This window comes from Tenebrio molitor, chromosome 1, assembly GCF_963966145.1.
Source record: "Tenebrio molitor chromosome 1, icTenMoli1.1, whole genome shotgun sequence".
Taxonomy (NCBI): Eukaryota; Metazoa; Arthropoda; class Insecta; order Coleoptera; family Tenebrionidae; genus Tenebrio; species Tenebrio molitor.
Window position 1 is genome coordinate 28,909,399 of NC_091046.1, and position 12,359 is coordinate 28,921,757.

The 12,359-nt window shown below is 35.8% G+C and overlaps 1 protein-coding gene across 1 annotated transcript; it reads right to left on the minus strand.

Moving 5' to 3' along the window:
• Positions 1-313: 313 nt before the first annotated feature.
• Cmtr1 (Cap methyltransferase 1) lies at positions 314-9,379 on the minus strand. Its single transcript, XM_069036680.1, has 12 exons — positions 9,115-9,379; positions 8,952-9,058; positions 8,737-8,892; positions 8,510-8,677; positions 7,989-8,453; positions 7,753-7,936; positions 7,469-7,703; positions 7,222-7,412; positions 7,030-7,161; positions 3,877-4,108; positions 909-1,135; positions 314-857 (listed from the first exon to the last, which is right to left on the minus strand). Exons 1-12 carry the CDS (start codon positions 9,191-9,193, stop codon positions 739-741), a joined length of 2,295 nt encoding a protein of 764 aa, XP_068892781.1. The 5' UTR covers positions 9,194-9,379; the 3' UTR covers positions 314-738.
• Between the last annotated feature and the right edge of the window lie 2,980 nt (positions 9,380-12,359).

A 12,359-nucleotide genomic window follows, 5' to 3' on the forward strand; every position in this document is an offset into this window, starting at 1 on the left:
ACTACTTTTCTGGTCAGCATGATACGCATCCAGTGGGGTTTACGACTTTTTAGAGTAGGTAACGGCAACGCCCGAGGAGCGATACATGATATGTACAAAGGTAACGTAGATGAATCAGAATTGAACCCAACACCACAGGAACACTAGTGAACATTCTCCTATCAGTTGCCGTAAAAAAGGTCAAAGAAAAGCCCTTCAACAGTGTGGCGGCCACGCGTATTTTGAGATCTTACAGGCGAGACCATGGCGGGTTTGTGTTTCTTAACACATCAGAAGTGGGGTTTTTGGGACTATCGTTAACAATATTCAGATCGAATTTTTATTATTTATTTGAATAAACTTCGAAATAATAACATGGAAGTTTTTCTACATAACAAATTTCAATATCACTTAACTTAAAATTGACTCTTACACAAATCTACTTCTATCAAATAATAATAATCTTTCAAAAATAAGATATTCTTGTGAGGTGCAGCCTCACTTATCTTTGTTTAAATAGCAAGTTATACGTCGAAAGAATTCAAAAGGTACAATTCATATAAAAATACACAGAAAAAAAGTTTTTTTACGTTTTACTACATTTAATAGACCAATTTATTTCGTCACTTTTTATCAAATATTGTACTTAATAATTAATTTATCAAACCAGACACTGACGATGTTCGTCAACTTTCTTAAAAAGAATACCTGTTAGACACTTCGAGTCATACGTATTAGAAGCAATTAGTTTCATAATTATTACTTTTTTATTACAAAGTCGATTAACGTTTGCAGAGGAAAGCATTTCTCATTTTTTTCTTCTGTATCGCTTATGAATAACTGCAACCGCAAAACATATGTAGAATGAAAAGATTGATCTGTAAAACATTACATTAATATATTACATTAATATTCAAATTACTCTATACGTTTATTGGTTTTCAATAACAAAAGGGAATTCACGACATAAGATTCTTCTTTAATTTTATGTCCTAAAATTGGCAATAATGAACTACAATTTCCAGTGTTATCTCTTCTTAGGCAAAAATTAGCGGGTAGTGAGTGTAATTTATTTATAATTTTTGGACGAATTCGAATTGTATTAGTTTTAAATTCATGGTTAATTGCTTTGCAATATATTTGGATCCAACTGTTTCTGCAAAAACACATACATACTCGTAAAATAACGGAACTGGAATAATTACATTTTCATCAATGGTAGTATAACTTGTATATGTCGCAGGCAGAACTAGGTTTTTTGCAAAACAGCGTCACTTTGAGTAATAACTTTAAATTATTCAAAATGACCTGCCGTTTTCAGTAATTTTGCAAAATGCCTGATGGCAGTTAGGCATATTGAAGACATCGCAATATACTTTTGTAAATGACTAGGCACTTTGAATAAATCTTTTTACACATCATGAGCAGTTGCAGCACTTGCCTAAACAAATAGTTTTTTCCTTTTGAACGTTTTTTTACTTTTTTTTATATAATAAATATCTACATACATACATGCATTTACTTAGATATTTCTAAAATTCTTCTAGCCTTGGGGCCAGTTTATAGAATGAGAATTAAATATTTTATCTAATCCTGTGGGATAAATGACACTTATCCCACTCATTTGAGTGGAATAAGGAACTTCATTACAGGACGCATTTCATTACTCCACTCAGTGGGATAAGTGAGCTTCATTACCCCACTCAGTGGGATAAGTAAGTCATTATTCCACTGAGTGGTGTAATGAAACTGGCGGAAATAAATAAGATTTACCTTTTTTTTTTTTTAATTCGGAGCAGTCTTAGATAAAATTTTGTACATAACACGTGGGCTAAAGCATATTACAGGAGTGTGATTACAGATGAACTCGGGCTAATCTTCACACTCGAATCCTGTAATATTGCTTTTATCCCACTAATTGTGTAAACAACTATAATTACATACAATTAAATTTTAATGCGCCATTAATTAACCCATGAATCCGAAAATTCGATTGGTTCAATCTAGTCACGTGTTCAGTTAATCACGCATTTGATTACAATTAACTTAATTTCGCTTCTGTAAACTGGCGCTAAAGCTCTTTATTCAATTCCAGTTGGACTATTTTCACTATTTGGTGAGGAATAAGTATGTAGTAAGTACCGAGTGACTATAAATGATTGAAGCAAAATAGTGGATTGGCAACACTGATGCAGTTGGTAGTGCAAATCTTCTCATGCATCATCTGTCAATTTCTCTTTAGGTTAGGTTAAGTCACGAAGTATACTCAATTTCATATAAATGTGCATCTAAGCAAGCCATGAAAATTTGATTTTCTGTTGGTAGTAAAGCTAAAGCTAGTGACTTTGACTTTCAAAGTTGCTTGCTCTGCGCGAACCCGATTTGATTAATTTTTTAGTTTTTGTACATTTTAACATTACTGATTTCAAAAACAATGTTACGTCTTTTTACTGATTAAATTAAAGTAATTCTTATTTGTTTTTGTCTTTGTATTTTTATCAAGTAAAGATTTATTGGACATGACCTTCATAAATGTGACTTTTGTGATGTAACTAAATTAAAGGTGCTTTTACAAATGCACAGCTCACTTGATGAACATTTATATGAAATCAATTATAAATTGGCGTTGGAAAAAAAATAGATTTTTTTGACGTTTGTTTCAATTTTGAAAATTGCGTGTGTCATGTCAGCGATGTTGCCAACATAACAAAATAATTTTCAATCATTGATAGTCACTCGGTATTTGCCTCGACTGATTTGGTCATACAGTATAGTTAGAATCATAGCGTATCTGTCCAACACATATACCTATGTAGTACTTCATGTACTACATATATGGTCCAACAGCGCACTCTCAGTTTTTGATCACAGCGTTTGATTTAGGTTAGAAATTTACATACAGTGCATTTTTTTTAACTGTTGCCATAGGGAATTGCATGGTAAAACTTATACCCCCTGTTAACTTTTGTTCTGATGAAAATATTCAAACCATTTTTGGAACAAAGTTGGAAGATTTTTTTTTAAACTACCGGATAGTTTACAATTCAATATCCTAAACTGTCGAAAAAGTTGTGAAAAAATATTTTAAAGCGCGCCGGAATAATAGTACGTCGAGCGGCCGCCAGAATAGCGTCCCTATCGGCTCAACCTTGGCTCAACCTGACCAAATTCCATTCCAGTGCGATATTTACAAAACAATCGAAGAAAAACATTTCGAACAATTCCTTTGATAATTTCTGTTAATGTGTTAAATTATTTGTGAGTTAACGTTTTTACGTTTTGTTTTTTTTATAAAGAAATTTAATCATAGCCACCAGAAGATCTCGCTATTTATTTTTTAAATGAAACTGACAAAAATCAAAAGTGGGGATAGGCAGTTGCTGGTTGAGCCGACAAGGACGCTATTCTGGCGGCCGCTCAACGGACTATTATTCCGGCGTGGTACAAATATTTTTTTCACAACTTTTTCGACAGTTTTGGATATTGAATTGTAATCTATCCGATAGTTTAAAAAATCTTTCAACTTTGTTCCAAAAATGGTTTGAATATTTTCATCAGAACAAAAGTTAACAGCGGGTATAAGTTTTACCATGCAATTCCCTATGGCAACAGTTAAAAAAAATGCACTGTATACTGCGCATGATAAAAGGATCTATTCAAAATACCTAATCATTTACAACAGTATATTGCGATGTCTTCAATATGCCTAACTGCCATCAGGCATTTTACAAACTGACTAAAAACGGCAGGTCATTTCGAATAATTGAAAGTTATTATTCAAAGTGACGTTGTTTTGCAAAATGCCTAGGTTTTCTGCAAAAAGCCTAATTCTGCTATAAGTAAGCCTGCGACATATACCTACACTACATTATTCATATAAATAACATATTTTCTTACCTCTCTTCAAAGTTCAAATTTGATAAATTGTGATCACCTAATTGTATAGCATCTACAACGTGCAAACTGAATTTATATTCTTCTTTTTCAGCCTCTTCATCGGAATTATTATTTGAGAAACTTTTTTCCTTTACCAACTCTCCATACAGTAATGTTCCACGACACAGTTGTAAGTTCTTCACTTTAACCCACTTGTTGCATTGTAATCTATAAGCTTTTGATAATCCCACTCCTGGAAAAAAAAAATAAAACGCACGTTGTATAGGTACCTACATAAATCTAGAGGTACGAGTACGAGTATGTTTACATAATATATCTACGAGTACGGATTGCGACATACTACTAAAACCATATAACGTGTTACCTGTATTTGCTTTACCATTTTACTCTCAGCTCTCGAAGTAATAAGAAGACAGTTATGAGATGATAGCCGAAAAAGTTCAAGTTGTTAAAATTGTAATATGATGGTAATTCATTTCAGGTGATAAAATACTCATTTGAAGTAATATATCGAAATAGGCCTTCTTTGTTAACAAACGAATAGTAAAAATGTTTGAAAATCGGGGATTCGTTTCTCCTAGAAGCCACAAAAAGCCAATTTGTTTCTACTGAAGAGAGACAGGTGAATGAAAGAATAGTACTAGCAGCCGTAAATAAAATCATTTCTATAGTTCTATACTTCGACAACTGCTGAAAGATCGGACAGTAAAAAACATTTTGAAAAAGGGTTACCGATCATGCAAAATAAGAAAAATTCATGAAATATTTCACGACAACATATGGAGTTTTGCAAGACTAATGAAAAATGTTGAGTTATGATGAAAATGTTATCAGAAATATCATGTTTAGGTACTGATTTTATTGCCTATACTGGTTTCGTAAAATCTAGCGGTTAGAATAGCATATCGCGATGACCCGAGCCAAACTCGCTGTAGGTACCTACTATACATTTATTATAACTTGATGTTTGTTAAAAAAAAATATACGTTACAAAAAACATCATACAACATTCGTGAAAAAGAAAAAAAAACTAATTAATTTTCTCTTTATCACTTCATAGTTTTCTGCCAAAATATATGATATTCTTTTGAAAGAGCCAGTTACAGTTTGAATGAATTTTTAGACGATTGCGGTACTTAATAACCAGTGTCCTATTATATGCTATTGTTTTTATATGTTATCACATTATTATTTTCAATACACAAGCGCATCTTGTATAGTCACCGAACGACGTTCAATCCGACAATTAAAAGATGGAAAGATTGAACTGAAGTTAATTGATAAGTTAATTAATTATGACAAAAATATTAATTACGCAAAAAAAACAATTAAAATTAAAAAAAAAAGAGTGTGTGCTTAAGACTGCACGACAGAAGTGAAAAATTTCTATGATGTTCCTAATAGAGTTTAAGTTTAATAAATTATATTATTATGGATGATACCTACTACTTGAAGGAATCAGGAACAACGGGCTTGTGATAGTTAAAATACGAATAAATATTTGGATTCAAATCCATTTTAATATCTTAAATAAATACGCTGCAAAACAGCGTGCCAGGTTGTTGCTGCCTGCCAGGCGTTTCTGGCGCTCACTCGTCGAATAAAATATTATTTTTTCAAAATGTACACGGACTAGCGACTTAATTCTTCTTTAAAAAATTTTTTCAATATCTTAGTTACATTTGACTCGCGGCATATGTATCGAAATGTTAAACATTTCACATAGGTTCCAGCAGTGAAGATTTCGATGCGCATTTTTGATTAATCAAAGTTTATTAATTTTTTTTTTTTCAAATCCACCGATATGTTCAAAAATTTCCACCTCACTGTTGGGGGCGCTATACTTTTTTAAATTATAGCTCCAATAGTTGAATTAACACAGCGTTAAATGTTGCGAGAAACGTAATTTTCCAGAGTTCACCTCGGCTACGTATAAAGGCCGTTTTCAAATTTCGGTCCTACTAAAGGAAGTTGTAGATGACCATTTCTTATGGCCCAAAATGTCCTCTACAAGATGGTATAGTCTCATTTAGTTATACCTACCCTCAGAAATAAGCAAGCTAGATATGCGATACTCTACTACTGGACCGAGCCTGACGGTCCGACCCTGACGTTCCGAGCCTGACGATTTTAGCGTGACGCATGAAACTAATTCACTGTCCGTATACTGCGCCTAAAGAAGTGGTCATGACTCAGGGGTTAGATACTGGCTTATCAACCAAACCACCCGGGTTCGATTCCCGGTTAAACATCAGGTTTTTTTCAAATCACTACCATCTTTCGGAGGAGATGTAAAGCTGTCGGTCCCGGCTACTACTTAGTAGTGGTCGTTAGGTTATGTTAGAGGCGCTTGCGCAACCTGAAAACATCTAGCACTTGGCCTTAGCCAGAAGTTATACGATTATTTATTTTAATTTTTAAAGAAGTTTTCACTTCAAAAACACAATTGTTTTTCTAACGGCAAAGCTGAGGCGGGAGTAGATGAGTAATAGATGGCGAAAAGAGATGGTGGCGGTTGTTGAAGAAAAGACAAATGTCCGAAATCGACTCTGAGACCGGGGTCCGAAAGTAACTCTGTTGGAGGGATGTCTTTAAAAAAAAGATCGCGTTGAAGGGACGCCCGAGAACAACTTGTTGTTCAAATCGGGTTTTTCAGCCCAGGCAAATTCGCAAAGATTGGGTTACTGGATGATTTGGCCAAATTCGGAGAAGTCGAAGCGAAATACGTCGTCACGAAGTTAATGTGTAATCAACTAATTACTTGAGGTTGAAAATGAAGCGATGAGAATGGGGGATGAAAAGAGGAGTTCGCAAAAATTTAAATGGCGCTTTTCTGTTGAGACATTCAAAAGCTATGCGCGATTGAAATTGATTGACTTAATTAAGTGGTTGTAATTAGCCCACAAGAAGACATGAGTTTAAGATGGCCAACGAGCCGCGAGTTGACTTTACCTCAACGGGGATTGGCAGGGTTTATGGCCACAGGTAGACCACTAATACGTTTGAATGCGGTCTAAAGCCTATTGTTTTTTCCTAACATATTGAATGCTTTCGTAAAAAAAATCCAATTTAACACAAAACTTGAAGTAGGATTTTTTTTTTTAAAGTTCGTGAATTTTCCGGACGAAACCGAAATACGCTACTATTACATACCTGCATAAAAATTGCAAATGTTAGTATTTCTTCTGCACTGCATTAAGGTGTAATGCCATTCACTCAAATCTGGGACAACTTTACTTAATTGATCCACGTTTTCAATTTCTCGAGGATGTAACACCAACAGTTCTAAAAATGTTAATAAAAGGAAGTAGACATTTGACATACATAGAAATATAAAAATGTAACCTCTATTACTAACAGTTTCGGTAAGTAGGTTTTCTATGCTGTATCTGGAAATTGGTACTTTAGGCATGTCGGGAATTTGCCAGTATTTCAAGCAGCTTTGCCTCAATTCATCTTGTCGATAATCCATTAATAAAGGATTTCTACAAAACGTCGCCAGTTTTTGCAGATTAATAGTTTGGTATTTAGCTATTCTGCAAAACATACCCCTTCGATTAAAATCAAAGTCATATAGAAATAACATATTTACCTGTTGTTGCTGTTAACAACATATGAGTAAAAATTATCATCATTTTTTATTATAGATAAAGGTACTATTTCTGTTATGTCTACATTTACATTGTGCCTTATTTCCCATAGTCTACCAACTAGTTGCGTTAAATAACTTCTGATGTTTTGTACATCTTCTCGCCCCTTGTAATTATAACAAATTACGTATCTTTCTGAGTTAGCAGGTCTCGATGAATTTGGTTTTAAGATACAAACTAAAATTGTTTATCATTATTTTTTAAATTACACTTACAAGAAATATACCTTTTTCAAAACACTTATAGATCAAATATAAAAGTCCAACACTAAAACAAGTAAAAACATCAAATACTTTTGTTACAAAATGACCATGTTTTTTTAATATTTCCAATGCAATCAAGCATTGGCATATGTAAATGTTTTTTGATAAGATTTCTTGAATATTCTCACTTCCTTCTACTGAAAACCCCTAAAACAAAATTCATAAACTGGATGAATATTTTCTACAATTGTGAACATACACCATCTGACATCATAAAATGCACTCCTCGATTTTCAGTTTCATGCAAAACTTTCTCTTTGAAATCCTCTATATTTTCAGGACAACATACATTCCCATCACCATTTACTCCATACATTGGCAGAAACGTTACTGGAGATGCACAAATAGATTCTGTTAATTTAAAATCATTTTCGTCACGTAATGTAAAACCAAACCCTTTGAATAGCCATTTTTTTCTCCACAATACATATTCTGTGAATCCTCCTGGTCCTGCACATACATCTGCAAAGTAATAAGGCCCCAAATGATTTTCATGGTGTACACTGTGATCTACATTTGTAAACATGAAGTCAGTTGCTGCATCAATATTTGCCATCTTTAAAGCAGCTCTGTTCATGAAAAATACAGACCGAATTGTTTCAAATGGATTTGCTCTTGCACGTGCTTGACATAATTCTTTTAAATCTAATCTGTCAAATATATTCTGAAAGTTTTAAAAACAAAAATACATACATTTAAATTACAATATTATTAACTTACTTTTCCTTCTATAACATTGTGTAATATATCTTTATCACAAAAATTATATTCTTCCTTCATATTACTTTTAGGTACATCCTCCTTTGACCATGTTAACATAACATCTGAAGTAACTCGTAAATTTGTATTGTTTTGTAACCATTCTACATTTTCCACTGTTGTTGGATTCTTTAAAAATTGAACTAATGTAATAACAAAATTTACCTTCAAAAATGTTATGTACATACATCTAATGAAAAATCCCATTCTTCATTACTACATTGCAAACTTTCTATTTTCAGTCCAAAACCTCTTCTTCCTAGTTGTGGCTCAATTTCTACTGGTAAAGTCATTCCTTGTTCATTTTTCCCTAAACCAAATCCAGATCGATAGCCCATCATTTGCTGTGAAACCAAATTAAATAGTAGTGGACCCAAATTAAATATAGATACAAAAAATTAACCATCATATGAAGAACTTTCTTATCCACAAGTGCTGATGAAACATCTTTCTCTTCATCTTCTGTAAATGTGAAATGGTGTGACTGTGTATTTACATTAACTTCATGCTCTAAGACAAATTGTAATTTGTTATTATAGTAACATTATGTTTATTAACAATTATACCTTCGTTTGAATGCATTTTTAAGCCGTCTTTATTATTTTCCAATAAATAATTAATTCCAAGCAACAAATAAATTTTCATTTGAAAAATTCATTTACATGTAAAAGTTAGGTTATAAAAACATACGAATTATGATGAGATGAGGTACTGAACCACCAATCACAGACCATCCTGAACCACAGACACAGAACACAGAACAGAATTCATAGACAAATTAACCCCTACGGGGTTTGTAAGCTCTCCAGAATCCCACTTTTCTTTGTGTACAGGATAGTATACATCTTGGCGGAAAGTTGAGAACTCGTCTTCTACTCTTCTTAATGATAAAATTCAGTTAATTTAGGAAACTATAACGCCAGTAAAACTGATTTAATAACTTTAATGAGTAAGTGCTTATTCACAATGGACATAATAAGACATAGGAAATAAAGTAACGCTTAAGGTACATATAAGATTATATGGCAGCACTAAAATTATCCCAATAATGGAAACCAATATTGGCGTTAAGATGGTTGTCACGGTCACGGCTCGTGCAGCTGCATCCCTTTTCCTTCGTTCAGGGGAGGGATTAAAATTTTGTGAAAGAACTTGTTTTTGATGTTTATTGTAAATTGTGTTATTGTAACGAAATTACCTTTAGTACTTTGTGTCTTGAAAACAATAAAGATGATTTGTAATAGTATTGTATGTATGTGGGCATTTCGGCGCCTCGAATTGCGTCAAATGGTGCGAAGAAGTGGATAAACTTGCCGAAACCTTCCAGTGGACCGGTTGCGAGCTGTTGGCCCGAGCTACGACCGGCCTAACTGGCGAGGCGAAAACCTGGTTCCTTTCCTGGCAACCAGAAACGAAATCTTGGGAGAACTTGAAAACCGAACTGTGTAATCTGTACCCACCGAAGAAAAATTTGAGCGAACGCTTCCGGAAAGCAGGCTTGTACACCAGCGAAAATGCGACATCGTACTGTGAGTATGCCAGACAGAAAATTTTGTTGTTACGGGCCTTGAATTTCAATCTGTCGGAGAGAACGATGTTAGAACTTGTCGTTGGCGACATTACTGACGCGCAGGTAAAAATTGCTGCTTTTAATAGTAAAGTCGAGACAATCGCGGACTTATTAACTTTGCTGAGTCAATATGAATTAACGACACCTGCTGAATCGTCGTCCGCTAAAAGAGTGAAAAGAACGGATCCCGTTGAGAGTGGTCAACAATCAAAATTATGCTATACCTGCAATAAACCAGGTCATTTAAGTCGGTTTTGCCTAAAAAATCGCAATAGAGAGACCAAGAATGAGTCCAAACCCTTCGGTAAAAATGTGAATTGTAGTTTTTGTGGTAAGGCGGGTCACTTTGCCAATAGGTGTTTTCTGAAACAAAGACGCGAAAAACAATCTGGCCCGGCGAATGTTCGATGTTTTAGTGTGAAGCTGGACGATGAGTTTTGCACAGAATTCATAATACAGGGCATGAAAGTTAACTGCCTTATTGACACCGGGGCAGAATGTAGTCTCATATCGAGTCGGGTTGCCAAAAAGTTAGCTTGTCACTTGGAGCCGGACTTCACAATGCTGAGAGGTATTGGCGGTACTTTGGTCCCCACTCTGTATAAAACCACCCTCAGAATTGAAAGAGAAGGCACTGACAATAGACAAAATTCCCGATCCGTTTCACACCGTTCATGCCGATTGCGTTGGCCCATTTCCCGTGACACCTGAAGGGTTCAAACATCTTCTTCTGTTAATTGATGCGTTTACGAAGTACTTGTTTCTCATCCCCTTAAAAACGCTTACGGGACCAGAGACACGCGACAAGTTGAGAATTTACCTGAATATTTTTCAAACAACCAGGCGATTTATCTGCGATCAAGGTACCAATTTCACCGATCAGTGCGTAAAAGACTTGTTGTCTGAGATGCGAATAGAACTGCACCTTATTGCTAAAAGTGCCCCTCGCGGTAACGGTCAAGTCGAAAGATACGTCTCAACCGTTTTAGACTTATTGAGAACCGAAATTGAGTCCAAACCAGCGAAGTCAGAATGGACGAGCGTGATCCCAAAATTGCAATTCACTTTAAATAATACGGTGCAAAAATCCACGGGATTCTCGCCGTTGTATTTGGTGACCGGACAGGAAATTAGCAGTCCTGACATCACGGTGTTAACAAACAGCATTTTACCTACGCTTGCGACAGGGCAAAATTTAGAAAAAAACCGTATTCTGGCATACGAACGTACGCAACGAAATGCCGCGTCTGCTAAAAAGCGATTCGACCGATCCCGAAAGGACTTGAAGAATCTTCAGCCCGGAGATATTGTCTTCCACCCCTCTGGCAATTCGCATCTGTCAAAGCTGGACCGAAGATATGAGGGACCGCTTGAAGTTTTGAAGTTGTTACCAAACGACCGAGTACAACTGAAGAACTTGGCGACAAACAGAAAGCGAGTTGTAGCCCGGGAAATGTTGAGGGCTTGGTCAGGGGAACTTGCTGACGATTCACAGACAAAAGGTGAGCGTGTGCCACAATATGTTAACACGAGCGTCGTGTGTTGCAAGTTTTTATGAGCAGCAGATCGCTCTTATTAGCATTGTCGGCTCGTGTGGGCATTTGTTGACTATTATTGCTGATTATGTTGTGAGTACTTGAATATCAAAAAGCTGACTGACTAGAAATTCAAAAATCAATTTTTTTTTGTGCTCTGTGGCCGCGGGAGGTGTCTCCGCTCGCCCAGGGATGTTGAACCGTGAAAATTCTTGTGTTCTGTGGCCGTGGAAAGTGTCTCCACTCGCCCAGAATTTGTGCGCTGTGGCCGTGGACAGTGTTCCACTCGCCCAGACTTGTGGCTCTGTGGCCGCGGAAAGTGTGTCCGCTCGCCCAGACAGGTGATTGTATTCCTTTGTTTGTGGCCGCAGGGAATGCCTCTGTAAGTCCAGACCTTGAGGTTGTGATCTGTGACCATCAGGAAGTGGCTCTGCTAGCTCAAACTGAAAGGACTGGTTTTAAGAGTATTCACGGAGCATTGTAATGATTTGAGTTAATTATTATCAGTCAGTGTCTGTCTGTGTTGATGGCGAGCCGAATGAGTTAATGAATGCAGGAAGGGAAGGATTAGACCCCGATACCTGAGATCATTTTGTCATTACAGGTGCGGCTCCCAGGGGCGCGGACCCAGAGGGAAGTGAGTAATTCGAGAACGAATTACTTGTCAGGATTGGCCGTGTGGGCATTTCGGCGCCTCGAATTGCGT